The sequence below is a fragment of the Eulemur rufifrons genome, chromosome 3, assembly GCF_041146395.1.
Source record: "Eulemur rufifrons isolate Redbay chromosome 3, OSU_ERuf_1, whole genome shotgun sequence".
NCBI classification, from domain to species: Eukaryota; Metazoa; Chordata; class Mammalia; order Primates; family Lemuridae; genus Eulemur; species Eulemur rufifrons.
The window spans coordinates 56,746,433-56,765,436 of NC_090985.1; the positions used below are offsets into that span (position 1 = coordinate 56,746,433).

Here is a 19,004-nt window from a genome sequence, read left to right on the forward strand (position 1 = left end):
TCCAGATACATTTAGTTAAAATGGGAGCTTTTTATACAAGGTATATAACATGAAAAATTCTCAAAAGCCAAACAGCTTAAATGAGGGAAGAACTGTATGAAAAAAACTGCATTTTAAAAGCATTCTTTAATAGAATGTCTGTTTTAATGTAAGCCAGAGAAACCATCTAAAACATATGTTCATAATTTAACAATCCTCATTACAAAAAAATGATCATGCTGAAAAACAATTAGAATTTATAACAAAGAATCCTGCCAACCTAGCCAACCTAATACAAAGCATTATTAGCAGTTCCACAAACACAGCTTGTTTAAAAGTGATTATTGATCTACCCTGCATAGAGAAATGTCTTAGACCTAGAAAACATCTTCCACATGTTTTACAACAGCATGCATGATTGCTAACTCACATTTTCCAACAAATCACATATGATTGTATAGCCCCATCCCTATATATACAATGTAATCATTGCCATGATCACAAAGAAAACATCTATTAGGCATTTTATAAGTTAATCATTTTATTTATTAGGAAACAAAATAATGAAACAGTCTTGTATCTGTATTATGTTTCAGAGGTCAAGCTAGTTAAATTTAAGATGCTTATTGTGCTTTGAAATAAGCTTATTTTCCTTCTTAAAATCAAATTAAGAATACTACATAAAATTTTATGTTTATGGTAAAAAGAAAACACCCTTATTATATTAACACAAATATAAAACAAGTTTTATAGACATACAAGATTATTCTAAAAATAACAATATTAAAAGAAAATATAGTTTAGCTCTACTCACCTTGCATTGTTCAGCGTTTGTCCAAAAAGCTCATTTTGTAAAATATTTGGTGGGGATGAAAAAACCCCATGAAAATGAGATAAAACAGAATTGCAGACCTGGCGCAATGTCTCAAATTGCATTTTCTTTCTTTTTTTTTTTTTCTTTCTTCTCTTATTTTTCCTTACCACCTGTCTTTAAAATCATCTATTTGCTGACACCATCAAATAAAAACATGCCAATCAAGTTCCATATTTCTCTTGATCTCTGTAAAAACTGTGCTTAAATGAGCAGAGGCCGATAGTTAATTGTACAGTCATTATTCTTCTAATTCAGTCGTAGAAGATTCAGTACCCGTGCAGCTTTCGGCTTTCTCCTGACTGTAGCAAGAATTCTAAACAGCAGTAAGCTTTTTGGGCATTCCCAGCTGAAGTGTGAAGCTGAGCTGCTTTCATGTACTCTACTCATATTTCTCTAAGCCTATTAAAAACACGCAATGAATAGATGCTGTCGTCAGGAGTTTCAGCACATCTGGCTGCCAGCAATAAAATCTCAGAAGTAATAAAAATGGGGGCAAGGTATCTTCTCAATGTTATTACTGGGTAAAAGTAAGAGAAATTATGCATTTCCCCAACGCTTTTCTCTTTTCCTGAAAAACTAGTACTCCAGCAATAGAGTATATCTCCTCAATGTGCAAGCTGCTGCATACGACCAGAACACTCTAAAAATAAATGGTATATCCTTCTTTTGATGTCATGAAGCAATAAAAATATGACAGACTAAAATAGACTTTTTATTACCTGCATTTATAATGCCATACTTCTAAAGAGAAGTACATTTGGAAAACATGTACTTAGTTGTCTTAATTTCCTCTTTAATTTTAAAATGTCTTCATTAATTTTAAAGAAAAGTGCATAATGTTCAATCTGGTCTCCTTCTAAAGGCTATACTAATCGACTACGATTATTCAAGCAATTTTTGAAAAGAACTATACCCTAACAATTAAAATTCACCTAAACAGCACACATTAAATAAAAACTTTCCACAAATCCAAAAAAGAAAAAAAAATACTACAACCAAGGCCAGAGGCACTTTATCAACTAACATTAATTTATTTCAGTAGTGTTGATCATAGCATTTAAGAAGAGAATATTTCCTGAAGGTTCCTACAGTCTTAGAGAATCCTCCACATCCATTCTCAGTGAATAATTCTGTTTCAGTTAAAATTTTAGGTTATTCTATTTCCAGGTGCATCCATCTTTCTTTAAAAAATCTCTGAGAGTAGCGTATAAACCAAATTTTAAATATCAACTCACTTATAGAGATGTTTCATATTTTTATTGATCTTTAATTGCTCCTAATCCTTGATGTTTCTTTAACAGATCCAGCCCTTTTAGCCCTTTTTTCCTCTACTCTTAGCCCTAACCCTCTTTATCCCCTTCCACATACATATTATTAATACTATTAATAAATAGGCACTTAAATACACTAAGTTTTTAAAAACTAGTGAATTATTTTTGACATAAATACCATGTCACATAAGAATAATACAAAATAAACATGTAATAATGTAAATTTTAAACAACTAATTTATTTCTTTTTAAACTATTAATAAAATGTTCAATTAAGGGTTGGTCCTCAAGTAAGAGTGCCCCATTTTGACTATTATTTATAATTTCAGATTTTTATAGGTGCACATCAATCTATTTGTCAAGCCCACACACATATATATAAATCATAAAGTATTTTTAGTTTATAAAACACTTCTATATTTACTTTTTTTTAATAGCCAGAAAATGTTGTATGTGTTAATGCTACCATCATTTTATAGATGAAAAGAAACTGAGTCTTCAATGGATTAAAGATCACATTTTGTAAAATACAGAAAAAATATTTGGAATGAAGTTGTTTGCTTTGGACTCCATTTCCTACCCTCCTTCCCTAAGTCTATTTTCTACCTATGTGCACACATGTGCATGTGCACACACATACAAATGTACACCTATTATAAATAGGCCCATTTCTATAGATGAATAGGAAAACTACCTGCCAGTGGCCTAATCAAGGATATTTCAGTTAGAGCAAACATCTCAAATGTTTTAACTTACAAGTAACTTCAAATAGATTTCTTCCATTTACCTCAAACAGAAACAACTTGATGAGCTTTACATTTTTAAGCTTCTGATCGTAAATTGATTTTTTTTCACATCTATAAAAGGTCAGTTTCTACAAGCATAAACATAAAGATTTTTAAAATTCATATTACCAAGTAAATTGCATAGTTCATATTATTTATAATGAAAAAATGTAAATTTGCCCCTTGTGGGTAGATTTAATTTTTATAAATAATCAAAAGCCCTTTAGAAGCAAATCATCTAAATAAGAAAGTAATTATATTGCGACACACTCTTTGTTGTTAAAAAATGTTTTTCTTTTGTATTTAAAAATTAGATATGAAAGCAAGGTCATAGAAAGAGTTTCAAACATGTTTAGAGTAAGCCTTAAAAATGGCTCCTTTGAAAGAGTCAATATATCAACTGCCTTCCTCACAGATTTATTTTCCAACTCTCACTATACAACATTCACACTACTGAGCAGCTTCCTCTTAGTTCCCTCACTACCCCAAAAGTGATTTATTCTACCTTCCTTCCCCATTACCACCTTCACCTGTTCCTACTCATCGTTAAGGGCTCACAAGTCATTCTCTTAGGTAGACTTTCTCTTGTGCACTTTCATTATACCTTGCACTTGTTCTTCACATAATTTGAGGTAAGTGTTAACTATATATCTACTTGAAAAAAATGTTTAATATTTTTCACCCTCAGTTCCATAAGGTTAAGTGCTGCATTCTGTCTTATTCACTTAGCACAATGCCTAGTACGAAGCAGGTGTTCAATAAACACTTGTTGAACAAACGAGTGCATAAATTTTATCAAAAAGTTAATTATTTTTTAGTCACATCCATAGATAGGATACGAAACCAGCTCAAGGCTTCATTTGGTTCCTAGTTTCTATAGATTTTTTGCCTGTTTATTTTTAGCCTTCTACATCATGTTATAAGGTTCATAAATACAAGAGCCACCAATATTTGCAATCAAAAACATTGTGCTTTGGATGGACTTTGTAATTTGTTATGAATACCCTGAGCATTATAAAGAATGTTTATAGATAATATTTGCTTTAAATTTTCTATATAGTGCAAGCTCATGAATAATATAAATATTGGAGACTTCTATGAGAACAGAAAGAATATCGTACGTTGAGTCAAGTGGCTTGGGTTTAAGTACTGACTCCAACCCTAACTGGTTATATTACCTCAGGATGCGAACTTTCTATATCTGAGCTATGGTTTCTTCAAGTGTAAACTTAGGCATATCACTTACTTCACAGGATTATTGCATCAAATATAATATGTATAAATGCATTTTATAAATTGTAAAGTACATAGTGTTTGGAAGTAATCTTACTATGAACTATGTAAGGAATCAAATTACTGGTACGTGAATTCTAATAATTATGTTCAGGTATCTTTTATTTATCATATTTATTAATATGTCACATATTTATAGTTTCTTTGCACAAGTCTCTACCCGTTTATCTATTGGATGCTGATGGGATGTAATGCTTATGATTATACTTTTCTAGAAAATTATATATACTAAGAATGACTTGGGTAAGATTAGCTCCATATTTACACTGAGTCCAACAGACAGGGATTAACTTTCACAAATGGTATAGATGGTGGCAATTGGTTTCTCTACGGATGTTCTATTAGAATCTTTATCATTTTACTGGAAATTACAGTGCTAATAAGAGTGCTAACAGAAGAAGCAAAAGCAGTTAAAGAAGATATCTAAAAAGTTAACCAACAAAATTCAAATAAAAGTAATAAGATAATATACTTTTGCCTATTAAATTAACAAAATATTGGCCAGAGGATCAAAAATGGTCAGTCACACCATATTTATTGGTAGGAGTGTACACTGGTAAAACCTTTTGAAGAAATGTTTAGTAATAAGTCGAAAAAGATTTTTCAAATGTTCAAAATCTGAAAGAACACTAGAAAAATATACAGCAAAATGTTAAGATTGATTATCTCTGGGTGAGAAACATCACAGATCTTTTTTCTATATACTTTTTGATATATTAGCAGCAAAAATACTGAAGTACAAGCTCTTAAATTAAAATTATTTAAGAGTCTTTGTTTGCAAATGTCTACAGGCCGTTAAGCTAAATGTCTTTAAAAAATTAACACAAACTAAAGAATTGGATAAAAAAATCATAATTGGAAAATTATACCCTTCTAAACTAATAACAACACAAGCTTCTTACCTGATAAGGTATGTTCACTCATGATATATTAATATTTAAACTGTATAGTTTTAAAAATGCCTGGGTTTAGTTTTAAACAGTACCTAAGTGTTTCTGTTAAAGTGCAGCATACATGAAAATAACTAAACATATATCTAAACATACCTAATGAATTATTAAAATCATATGATCTACATTATGTATAATCCATTACAAAAAATCCCTGACACACTAAAGGAATTTTTCATTTTCTTAAAATGTATATCTGTATATCTGTAGTCCTATCTATATAAGTGAAACAGCTGCATCATCTCATCTGTTGCATTATTCTTAGTCCCTTGACTATCTGATGCATCTCACTGATAAAAACCTAAGAGTTAAAAGAAAGATGGTCCAGAGAACAAACATTTTGAAAAATGGTGTCTTCATATGTTTTGCAAATTAAAGTCTTCTTCTGTAAATATATCCCTGAGGTATAAGGATCATAGAACCATTCATGTCATGAGTAAAAAATAAGCAAAGAAACAAAAGATAGATGATGGAATTCCTAACAAAAGGAGGAAGAAGAAGGCATTCAGAAAAAGTAATTTGGCCCACGCTTCAATTTAGGATGAACCATAATACATATTCAGGGATGGAAGAGAGGAAGAATAGCCCAGACCTAAATAAGCACATTACCAATGTAAAGATGACTAGTACATTTCTACTCAGAAAACTTCAGACAAAAATCAGAAAACAATTCAAAATCCTTACATCAGTTTTCATAATAAGTTTTTAAAAATTTGTGATGCTCAGTTATTTTCTGATATAGAAAAAAATTTTATACTATTTCTTAGAGATTGTCCCTAGCTCTGACCACTGCTATAGAACAGACTCATCATACAAGCAGTTTCTACCATTTAATTCAGAAAGGAAAGGGAAAGCACAGTGAAAACCACTACAGATGTGTAAAGCCCCACCATCATTATCATCTCTCTCACTCTTCTTTCTAGAAAGGCCAGAAATATAAGGGCTAATCCTACTGTACTTTGGCTAGAGCCGCATTATTATGAGAAGTACTACTAGGCTGTTTCAATAGTCCAGTGCCAGAGCAGCTCTTGCGAGTTTAATTCTCACATCTAAAAACTGGCAACAGCAGAAATCTCTTCTTCACTGGATGCAAGAGTTAGGTTACAGAGTACCAAACCTGGATTTAAGCTCCAGAACAAGAATGTCAGGAGCGACACCTAGAGATTCTACCAATTAGAAGAAAGAGAACCAATGTCTCTGAAAACAATTTAGTAAGTCCCTCCAATATTAGGACTGCTAGTTCCAAGTATATATTCCCTTGATAACTATCAAGAGAACCATTGGAAGCTACACTACAATTTCAGGAAGCTACATCAACATGAATAAAAGTCAACTCTATCTCTAATAGCTACATTCACCAGGAGCCACAATATAAGAGATGTTTATAGCCTTGAGGCTTCAAGGACTCACACTAAAGCTTGCAAACTGCCTCCACAAGGCACCTCTGCTACCTTATAACTTCCAAATACACCTAGATTCTTCAAGAAATAACTACTACTGCACATTTTTATTGTATAAAAATATTAGAAATAATCATTGGCACAACTATAGGCATGTTTAGGCAAAATATGGGAACAATGAAATACTATGCAAAAATATTGGCTTCCAAGGGTTTCCCTTTGTAATTCCTTTCTTTCACACAACTCCACTCTACTGATTATATTATGAAAAGAGGGAGAGGAAGTCTTTTCTCCCAAAGGCTACCTATTCCATAAATACAAATATTTGTTTCAGCTTTGACAACAGCTGTCAAAAAGTGCCTTAAAAGCTTTAAGAACATCAGAATATGTTTATTTCCTTGACTATAGTAACCTTTTCACTATCTATATCAAGGCATTGTGCTGTAGACCTTAAATATATACAATAAAATTTTTTAAAAAGAACATTATTTAGGTTCAATACTGAAGAATAGTTATTCACATAAAAGTATAACAATAAAGTTTAAAGTAATTTGTTTTCACTAGAACTTGTACATTACAGAACACTTCTCATAAACTAGAATATATTATGTCCTTGCCAGCTATAGAATACATTCAATTAAATATGCAGCAAGTAGTAACAAGCTGCTTGCCACTGACTGGTGTAAATGGGAAACAGTGAGTTGGAACTTATTTAACTCTTTTCCATTGGCTACCTTCTCCTTGCCTTCTTTTTATCTTTCCCTGTCCACTTTCTTCATCTGTCAACATAGCCCCGGAGGCCACTACAGAACTACTATGACTGCCTCTAAAGAGGGTCAGCTTAGAGGGAATATTGATGTTGATTCCAAGGTTTTGGTCTTTTGTTGTTGTTGTTGTTGTTGTTGTTATGATTTTAATATAGGCAGAAGTATTTGGAGAGCTACTGAAGAGTGAACTGGTTAGAATCAGTCCTGTGACGAAGGATTAAGCAACTACTGTAAATTCCACCTTGCTGTCCTTAAAAGCATTCAAGCAGAGGAAATAAAGGATTTGTGTAAAGGAAGATTGAATTATGCATAAGATAAGATTAGTTGACTTGTAAAGTTCCTTCAAAATTTTATGCTGAATCCCAAATGCCTTCTGCTCCCATCATGCTACAGTTACAAAAGGGATTACATCAAGAGTAATAATCACAAATCTCCCTGGATCTTTGCCCCCATCTGTAATTTAGTAGGACTTTAGCTTCCTGTCAGATGCCCTCCTATGTATGTGGAAGTACTCAGGCATATCAAATATGCCTTCCCTGTCCTCTAACTCATACACACATCCTCTTCAGTAGTGTGTGTTGATTATAGAGATACCTGAGGATGGAGCCTCGCCACCTCTGGTGCCCTCAATCTGAATTCCAGCTCCCAGGTGGATTTATAGGTGGTGAATCTCAAGGCTACAACGATTCAAGGTACTTTGTTTTATGCAAGCATTGGGAGAATGAATCACTCTTCAAATTCATTCATTCATTCATTCCAGAAGTATTAAGTACAGACTAAAGTCTAATAGGTAGTTAAGTGCTAAAGGGCTTATAGGAAAGAAAGAAAAAGAGATGGGGGGAGGAAGGAGGGTGGAAAGAGAAAGGGAAGGAGGGAAGAAGTAAAGGAGGTAAGGAGGACATCCTCCCAGCCCTTATGGGAGTTTTGATCAATAGTCTAGCAGGGAAGATAGGTACTAAATAAGTAATTGTATGCATTATTAAAAATTATGATTAAAATGTAAAAAGAATTTACAACAGGTAGCCTCGAAGTAGTCTTGGAATTCAGAGACTTCAGAGGAACTTCTCCTGGAAAAAGTACCATTCAAGATGAAAACCATGGAATGATAAGTGTTAGCCAAGCCCAGCGTGAGAAAAAGGAATATTCCAGATATGGAGTACAGCATTATGCAAAGGTCAAGAGATGACACCAATTATGGCATAATTCAAGAACCAGAAGAGGCCAATTCAGGGAGGAATCAAGTAGCTGGAGAAGAAAGATGAACCACATCCTACAGGGCATTGAAAACTGTTGAGTATTTTGATTTTTAATCAAATCCATGAATAATTGTGTGTTTTGCTGTAACAACCCTCTTTGAGTCAACAGATACATCAAGTCCTAGTAGTTAGAATGGAGAAGGTTCAGGAGTTAACAAGAAACACATAGGAGAAAATACAACAATAAACACACCAAAATATTATCCCACTACATGTGGATGCAGGAAAATCAATTAGAAAGCTAACGTGATAGTTCAAGTATGACTTTAATTGGCTTGGACTAAAGTGATCATAAGATTGAGAAAAAAGAATAGACTAAAAAAGGTAAATATTCAATCAACAGGACTTAGTGATTGGCCAAGGGGATGAGAGATGGTGTATGAAGGTCAAGAGAGGAGTCAAAAATAACTCTCAGATTTCTCTCTTAAGTAACCAAGCAGACAGTCTTAAAATTTGCTGAGACAGAGAGCTAAAGAAGGAGCAGGCTGAGATAGAAGGAAGGGGAAAATGATGATTTGTTGAATTTGAAGTGCATGCAAGATAGCTAAAAAGACAGGTAAGTAAACAATTGGATATGTCACTCTGGAGTTCAGAAGAGTTTTCTCAGCTGAAGATACAACTTCAGGAAGCATCACCATGTTGGTAATAATTTCAACCAAGATAAGTGGACGAGACCTCCCAGAGAGAAAATTCAAAATGAAAAAAGACAAGAGGTCTAAGACAGAGCACCAAGGAACTAAGTTCTTCATTAAGTTGTCAGGTAATGAAGGAAAAGCCAGTAAAGGAAACAGAGGAGAAGCAGCCGCAGAGGCAAGAGAAAAACCAACAGAGTGGTGGCCTAGAAGCCAATAAAAAACAAGTGCTTTAAGAAGAAGAATAGTAAGATCAACTCTGTGTTATATATTTTGCCATCTGGAATTTGAAGAATTGCTGCTTGTTACCCTGTGCTTCAAAACAGTTCTCCTGAAAATAGCTCTTTTGGCCTAAGATCACTCACTCTGTAGGATCCAGATCTAGCCTGTGAAAATGGTCTGAGAACAGACATCTTCTTAGCTTCTTTCATCAACCCCCCTCTCCTCCCTTGTTGAAAAGTAAGGAAATAAAATTTTTTGTCTTTTTTATTAAAGGTAGAGTTTTGTTCTGTTGCCCATGCTAAAGTGCAGTGGCGTCATCATAGCTCACTGCAACCTCAAGCTCTTGGGCTCAAGCAATCCTCCTGCCTCAGCCTCCCCAGTAGCTGGGACTACATGCAAGGTGTGCATCAACATGCCCGGCTAATTTTTTCTATTTTTAGTACAGACGGGGTCTTGCTCTTACTCAGGCTGGTCTCCAACTCCTGACCTCAAGCGATCTGGCCTTGGCCTCCCAGAGGGCTAGGATTACAGGTGTGAGCCACTGTACCCAGCCCAAATTTTTAGTCTTTGTTCAGCCAAAACAGAACATTTTATGTAAATAAATGTATGCAAATGTACATGAATTTCAACCCAATCCTATCAATTTAAAAAATATAATTTGGCTGACCCTTAGAAATGGACAAATATCAGGATTAATCAGAGATCCTCGCTATTTACAGTTGAAGGTGATTAAGTACCAAATTTGAAAATAGAAAAGTATAATGTAAACAAGAGCTATTCTATCAATTTTCCATCTGGCTTACTCTTTTCTTACCAGCTCCTTCCTAAAATACCTAGTTTATTTGCTATTGAATCTATTTTAGAAATCCCTTGGTTCTGACAATACTTATTATAACAAATAAATAACATTTATCCAAGGTGGGAGGATCGCTTGGGGTCAGGAGTTCAAGACCAGCCTGAACAATAGTGAGACCCCATCCATATAAAAAATTTAAAATTAGCCGGGCATAGGACATTGTGGCACACGCCTATAGTCCTAGCTACTTGGGAAGCTGAGGCAAGATGATCAATTGAGCCTAGGAGTTTGAGCTGTGAGTTATGACACTACTGCACTCTAGCCAGGGTAACAGAGCAAGACTCTGTCTCAAAAAAAAAAAACATTTATTTTATGTGTGCATCAAGTCACCAGTGATTTTGTTACTATATTATTTCCTATCTTAAAAGAACTTGACCCCCACATTCCCTTCTAGGTACTACCCCATTTTTCTGCTCCTCCTAAGAGCAAAATTTCTTGAAAAGGTTATCTATAGTTGCTATGTTCACTTTCTCATTTCACATTCTCTTTTCAATCTATAGTAATCAAGTTTCCAACACTTAATAGTCTATTGAGATAGCTCTCATTAATGACTTCCATGTTGCTAAATTCAACAGACAATTCTCTGTTCTTTTCTTAACATGGCTTCCTGTAGAATTTGACACTAATGCTAATGCTATCTATGACTCGTAACTACTTTTCCTCTTCAGTCCTAAGAAAACTTCTCCTGATTTTCTTCTTGCTCAGTGGCAAATTTTTCCTAGTGTCTTTTGCTGGCTTTTACTCCTTTCTTAGATCTTTAAATGTTGGAAATGCCCAAGGCCCTGTTGTTGCTATATTGTGGGCCCCTTCTGTTCTTTTATTTACAGGCTCTCCCTAAATGACTTAGATCCCATAGCTATAAATATCTTCTGTATGTTATATCTTTGCCCTTATGTTCCCTGAAAGCTCTAGACTCATTTAACCACCTGTCAATTTGGAATCCCAAAATTGAAGTGAAAAGAGCATTTAAAACATAACAGTCCCAAACATAATTCCTGATTTCCTCACTTAAACCTGTTTCTCCCCAGTTTTTCCTATTTTAGAACAACACCATGATTTATCTAAGAGTTATCCTTGATTCCTCTTTTTCTTTCACACTCCACTGCACGTATCTATCAGTAGGTTCCATCAACTTTATCTTTAAAACAGAAGACAAATCCATCAATATTTTCCATCTCACTACTAACAATTCTAGTTCAAGCTACTAACACAGCAGTCTCCAACCTTTTGGCACCAAGGACCAGTTTCATGGAAGACAATTTTTCCCCAGAGACAGGGAGCCAGGGGTAGGGTGTGGAGGGACAGATGGCAAGCAATGGGGAATGGCTGTTAATAGAGATGAAGGATCCCTCACTCGCTCACCGGAGCTCACTTGCCTGCCACTTAACCCCTGAAGTGCCAACATTTCCCTCATGGACTCCTTCAATGGTCTCCTAACTTCTCTCTGCATCAGTCTTGTCCCCTACAACCTAATCTCCACAGAAAGATTGACCATACAAAAAAACAAATAATATCATGTTCCTTCCATGCTTAAATCCTACAGTGATATCCTACCACTTTTAAAATAGACTCTAAACCCCTCCATTTTACAGAAAGAGGTGAGATGCATTGTTTCATCCAAGGTTTTTTCATTCTCCAAATGGTTTGTGGTAAAGTTAAAACTAGTATCCCGATCTCTTGAGTCACAGTTCAGTAGTCCTTACATAGTACTACCAAGTACTACCATCAACTTCTTATGGATGCTCTCAGTTAAAATGTAAGTTAATGTTGTAGTTTATAAGTGTCCTGGGCATTTAAAAAAGAAAAGATTATGTAAAATTACAATTAAAAAGACCAAATTAAGCCCTGGACATAAACATAACTCTCAAATCTCATATTTTCTGAGAGAATGAAACACTAAAGCATAGATCAAAATATGTTTAGGCAGAAAGGGGAAATACCACAAAAACAAAAATCAAATTTTCACAATCTTCCCCACTCTCATGACTCTAATTCTTATTAAGGAAAGTCAAATAGAAGAAACACTTTTCTTACCACCTTCCAAAAATGAGTTTTAAATCATAACTCAAAACTTTCAACTATGCCATCAATTTATATAAGTGAGTTTCAGATATATATTACAGAAGTGAAAAACAGTTATTTCGCTTCACAGCAATTTTGATTCTCTACACTCTATAGTCTTGCCATCTTGGTTGTATGAAAAATATTATAAGCTTTTTCTGAGAGATATAAGTAAAATTTGTTAATCTTGCTCTATCAACACAAATTAATTTTTAGGCAGAGAAAAGGAAGATTAAAGTGGTTAAAGAGATTGGATAAATAGAAAATTCAATAAGAATTTGAAAACATTAAGGAGGAAAAATAAGGTAAAAGCTGACATCTAAGAAACTGACGAAGAAAAAATGTTCAGGTGGAAATATAATAAGAGAAAGAAGAAATGAAAAGAAAAAGTGGAAGGAAGATGCATTAGTAGGGATGGGGACGTAAACCTAAAGTTTAGTTTTCCAGTTCAAGCACTTTGTAATTAGGTAAGCACAGTGAGAACTGTTCCACCAATAACCTTCAAACCAACCTTGAAAGACCTTCTTTCCAGATAAAGAGTTCCAAATCAGACCTCAAAACTTCCAACTGTGTCGAATAATATATACAAGCAACCCTCAAGTATATCACAAAAATAAAAATAGTAGATTATAAGTGACAATAATTTTGATTCACTATACTGTTTATTTCTGCTGATTTAGTTATCTGAAAAAACTAGAGTAGCCACAGATTACTAAAGAAGCAATCCACATTATATATTAATGTTCATAACAATAAATTGCATACCAAATATTAGGACAATAGAAAATTTATTATATATTGATCTATCTTGAGATGAATGGGATTAACTCATTCTTCAGAATTCCTAGGGATAAAAAAGATTACACAAAACTAAAACAAAACGCTTAAGGGACATAGGCAATAGTACCATTATTATTACAATACATAAACACACATACATAAAAATGGATGCACATAATTTTTTTTAAATGAGACAATTCTATAAATTTCTTACAAGGGAAAAAAAGTTTATAAACTCCTCCTGAGTTTTAAACCAAATCTCAATAGCTACACCACCTTTGCAGGTAAATGCTAGAGTCAAAACATGCCAGATGATTTCGAGGAAAACTCTGTCCCAATCTACTACATAATAAACATATTCCTACCTATTCTTCCTAAAAACTAGAGTCAGCAGCACAGATCTTATACATTTTCTTGACATGAGGAGCAGAGGAAATAAACCACGTAGACAAACCCAAGGACAAAAGCAGAAACCAACTGACAAATAGGCAATGAAGCTGAGAGTTCCATATAGTTTAGGATACCTTACATAATCCTGTCCATATACAATTAAATACTCTACTGGTGACGGAAGAGGAAACTGCTGAAAACTCAAATCTCAAATCGAGCAGTTCTCACTCAGTGGGGTCTCCAAACCCCTTTCAGAGGATCTGCAGGGTCAAAACTATATTCATAATACTAAAATTATATTTGTCTTTTTGATTCTCATTCTTTTATGGGTATATAATAGTGGAGTTTTCCAGAGGCTAAATCATGTGTGCTATCTCAATATATTGAATGCAGAAACTGTTATTAATTTCCCAAAAATGTAAAATAATCCACTTTTCTCACTAAATTTTTCCTTTCTTTTTTTTTCTTTGAACTATCCTTTCTTAATTTTCCATTGCTGCAAAACAAATCACCATATTTTTAGTGGCTTAAAAAAGCATACATTGATTATCTTACAGTTTCCATAAGTTGGGAGTGCAAGTACGGGTTAAATGGGTTTTCTGCTCAGGGTCTCACAAGGATACAATCAAGGTGTCAGCTAGACCATGCTCAGGATCCTTTTCCAAGCTCATGTGATTGCTGGCAGAATTCAGTTCCTTGTGGCTATGGGATTGAGGTCCCCACTTTCTTGCTGGCTGTCAGCCAGCTGCTATTCAGCTTCTAGAGGCCCCCCACAGATTCCTGCCACATGGCCCTCTTACAAAGCCAACAGAAGAATCTCTTGCTCCAATTTAAGATATTGTCTAATATAATATAATATAATCACATAATTGGCTATCCCATCATCTTTGGGATACTCTACTAACTAGAAGCAAGTCATAGGTTTTGTACATACCCGAAGGAAAGGTAGGTCACTGCAGGTCAACTTAGAATTCTGTCTACTACATATGGTTACTTATGCAGTGAGTTCACTATTATTTTTAAATTAATTAATAAATGTATTTTAAAATTTTTTCTCATATTTCTAATATAGTAAACATTGATAAACATAATGCATATAAACAAAAGGTCTCTGAAGTACTCAGACATTTTTAAGATAGTGATGAGGCTCCAGGACCCAAAATGTTTGAGAACAACCACTCTAATCTACATTATTTCTTACATTTGACACATGATAAAAGATAAGAAATACTACTTTCTCTAAATAGTATTACTACTACTGCTTATTTGTTTTAAAACCCTTAGTCAAGCCCCCAGTATAAAATGAAATTATTCAAATTATTTAGCTTTTCATATCACTTAGCATAAAAATTTGAACTATGATAATTATTTTTGTAAATGTTTAAACATTCCCCACCCAATTCCATACTTTATTTCAGAGAATTGTAGGAGATGTGTCTTTGAGTAGACAAAAATAGGGTAGGTTCTACATACAGTTAGAGCAGGGATGTTTATCTATAGTAACAAGCAGGAAGGCAGCGAATATGAGGGCAGATGCTTCAGTATAAATGTGTATAAAAAATTCAAAGGCTCCACCATGATGCTGACTTCATGGTATTATGAATGATAAATTTAAATGTCTGAATCTTTGAACAGTTTAAGATAGGCAATAAGGAAATGTATCTTTATCTTCATTAAAAGCTTTGACTCCAACTTTCTATTTTTTTTTTTTTTTTAACTCTAGTGAAGTGGCTAGACCTTATGTGAGCCTTGAAAAAACTATTCTTGCTCCTTAAGCTTTAGTACTAGACAAGACAAATCTAGTGGCTGGCTCCTTGGTCTCATCCTTCTTCCCCTTTGATCTTCCAGAGGGTATTTTCCAACTGGTTCATCCCAGTTGGAATGATAGGCACACATAGATAGGCACACATCCAACTGTGCCTATCTTAACACATTGGCTGTAAGAAAAGAAAGTATCCAGTGAAGCAAAGGAAAGAAGGAATTTACTTTAAACCAGTTTCATTTATTACCACTTTATTCACTTTGCTAAAAGATCTACATAAACACTTCTACACTCACCAGCCCATTTTCTTGCTTCGCCTCAGTAAGACAGCCCAATTTTAGAGCCCTTATCCTTTACACCCTTGACCAATATCAGAACTACTTCACTGGTGTGTATTGGGAGAGCCAAAAGGTAAGGAAAGAGGTGGGCTGAGATACCCTAGAAGTCAGTATATAGCATTAATATTGCTATAAAAGCCCAACTAGAGTCAATATACTCCCACAGTCCACTGTGCAGACTCACACTTACACTTCTACCAATATATCTGCAAAATATTTGTGGAAAAGGATTATATAAGCACATATGCAAATATTGGTTAAGAATTAATAGCAATTTACTAAATTTTGTATTTCCATGCATGAGAGACTTGAGTAATCTAAGATGCACATTAGTGTTGGAATGAATTAAAAAGTCTCAAAAATGGCCATTTTAGTGTTAACCTACAATTTTCTCAGCAACAGCTTCAAAAAGATTGCTGCTGGCTAACAAAACCACCACCACTGGCTAAAAAATTACCCCCACTTTAATGTTTTTCTAGCTTTCCTTTCCTTTGCTTCTCATTTCATTACTAAAGCATTTTCCTTGACACTATTATCAATACCAAAATGATGTATTACAAGTGAATATATAGCACTCAATAAAAGTTGTTAAAAATGAATCTATAGACACTGTCAAGAAGTAGCAAGTAATAAGTAGTATCTCAGTTAGTCAAATGTCACTGATTCAGAGAATGGATATTGGTTTATAGTAGTTGAAGTACAACTGAAAGCAGCTACTTCAAAAGTGAACAATCTGGTCAAGTCATACTCTAAAGAAAGTAGATAATGTTCCTTGACTTTTAATAAGAAGAACAAAACAAGTGGGCAGTAGACTACAAGGCAAGGCTTCTCTAAGGCAAAGGAAAATAATTATGATTGAATGTTTTTAGATGAAAAGCAAGAAGACATCAACTCCAGCCAGAGACAAAGAGGGATGATCAATGAAATTATCCCAAAGGTACTGGCAGATATAAAGATGAGTTGAAATTGGAATGAAATATAGGTATAGGATATAGATCAGTATGGAACATGGAAAAGGTTACTTTGAAAAGGAGTACTCTATCAAGATGTCTTATTCTGTCTCCATCATTTTAAAAGGCAGGGGGGGGACAGTTTTCAAATTATTAGTGAGACACCCCCAGAATGAATATAGATATCATGGCTTATAAAACTAGCCTGTAAAAATATCCATGTGCTCAGGCTGGACACAGTAGCTCACACCTATAATCCCAGCACTTTGGCAGGCCAAGACAAGAGAACAGCTTGAGGTCAAGAGTTCAAGACCAGCCTAAGCAACATAGCAAGACCTCATCTCTACAAAGTATAAAAAAGTTAGCCAGGTGTGGTGGCACACACCTGTAGTAGTCCCAGCTACTAAGGAGGCCGAGGTGGGAGGATTGTTTGAGCCTAGGAGTTTGAGGTTGCTGTGAACTACAATTGTGCCACTGCAATCTAGCCTGGGAAACAGAGCAAGACTCTGCCTCTAAATAAATATCCATATACTCAAGAATATGTGAGTGACCTGAATAGCTCTACATCCAATGAAGAAAATGAACTCATAGTCTTAAAAAACCTAGGTACAAGAAAACTCCTGGCCCAAATGGTATCACAGGCAAATTCTACCAAACATTTAAAGAAGAAATAATAACAGCTCTATACAAACTTCCAGAAAATTGAAGATAGAAGATTTCTACCTAACTCATCTTATGAGGCCAGCATACCTCTGATAACAAAACCAAGGATGTTACAAGGAAACTATATATATTTAAATATATGCGTGCGTGTATATATATATGTGTGTGTATATATAACACACACACACCACTCTTCCTCATGAAGAAAATTTTTTTTAAATTTCCTAACAAAATATTAGTAAATCAAATCCCACAATATATAAATAGAATAATACCATCATGGGGTATCCTAGGAATGCAAGGTTGGCACAACATTTGGAAACAATCAGTGTAATTCACCATATAAACAGACTAAAAAAGAAAAACCATGTTATCATCTCAATAGAGGCAGAAAAAAAGCACTTGACAAAATTCCACAACCATTCATAAAAAAATTCTCAGCAAGCTAGTAATAGAAGAGAATCTTCTCAATCTGATAAAGGACATCTATGAAAAACCTACAGCTGACATCACATTTGATTGTGAAGACTCAAAACCTTCACCCTAAGATTGGAAGCAAAGCAAAGATGTCACTCTCATCCCTTCTATTTAACATTGTTAGTAGAGGCACTAGCCAGTAAAGCATGACAAGAAAGGGAAATTTATTGCTTACAACTTGAAAAGTAAGTAGTAAGACTTTCTTCATTATAGGTGCCATAATCATTTATGTAAAAAAAATCCCAAAAATCTAAAAAAAAAAAAAAAATCCAAGTGTGGTACTGTCACAGAATAGATAAATAGACCAATGGAACAGAAGAGAGAGCTCAAAAATGTCCCAATTATATATAGGAGAACATTTTAAACAGAGGTGGTAGGTACCAAAACCCAGTGGTGTGAAAATAGGTTAATAGATGCTGCTGGGAACAATAGCTCACTATATGGCAAAAAATAAGCTTGAATTCATACTCCGTCATATCTATAAGTGAATTCAAAATTGATTTAAGATATACATGAGAAAGGTAAAACTATAAAGCTAATATAAAAGTGTAATCTAGAGATTTTAAGTGAGGACTGCCTTCTTAATCATGACTAAAAGACCACAAACTATAAAGTTAGAAAAGTAATGAATTTTACTGCATCAAAATTAAAATGTCCACCCAACAAATACACAATAGACAAAAACAATGGGAAGCTAATTTTTTCAAATGGGCAAATAATATAAATAAACAATTCACAGTAATGGCAACCCAAATAGCTAATACATATATGAAGGGATGTTTGGCTTCAATGCAACCAGGAAATTGCAAATTAATAAAAATGTACCCCCTTCATATGTGCCAGATTGGCAAAAAGCAAAAATCTCAAGAAGATCAAATATTAGTAATGACATGGGAAATCCTTAAGCACTACAAGTAGGAAGGTGGACAGTGCCATTCTTGAGAACAACACTACTGAAATAAAGTATATATAACCTATGTCACATTAGTTATACAGAGTACAGAAAAAGTCTTACATAGATCCATAAGGAGACATATATAAGGATGTTCACTGACTCACTCTTTGTATAATAGTAATAAGGAGTTTTGACAAAGCCTAGATTGTCCATCACTAGTGGATTGTCAAATAAAATACAGTAGATACACACTAGGGAGTATGTAGTAGTTTTCTATTGTTGCTGAAAAAAAATATCACAAATTTAGTTGTTTATAACACCAGTTTGTTGTCTTACAGTTCCGTAGGTCAGAAAGTCTGGTATAAGCATCATGTGACTAAAATTAAAGTGTTGACTGAGTTCT

General features: G+C 34.2%; 1 protein-coding gene across 36 annotated transcripts in view; it reads right to left on the bottom strand.

Moving 5' to 3' along the window:
• RIMS2 (regulating synaptic membrane exocytosis 2) overlaps positions 1-19,004 on the bottom strand; it is a 640,638-nt gene that overhangs the window by 391,066 nt on the left and 230,568 nt on the right. For 15 of the 36 annotated variants that reach the window (XM_069466141.1, XM_069466140.1, XM_069466150.1 and 12 more), the window contains exon 1: positions 794-915. The exons of the other annotated variants lie outside the window; for them this stretch is intronic. In XM_069466141.1, the coding sequence (XP_069322242.1) occupies positions 794-915 (122 nt within the window). Of the gene's footprint in view, positions 1-793; positions 916-19,004 lie in introns of those variants that run through there. 36 annotated transcript variants of the gene reach the window in all.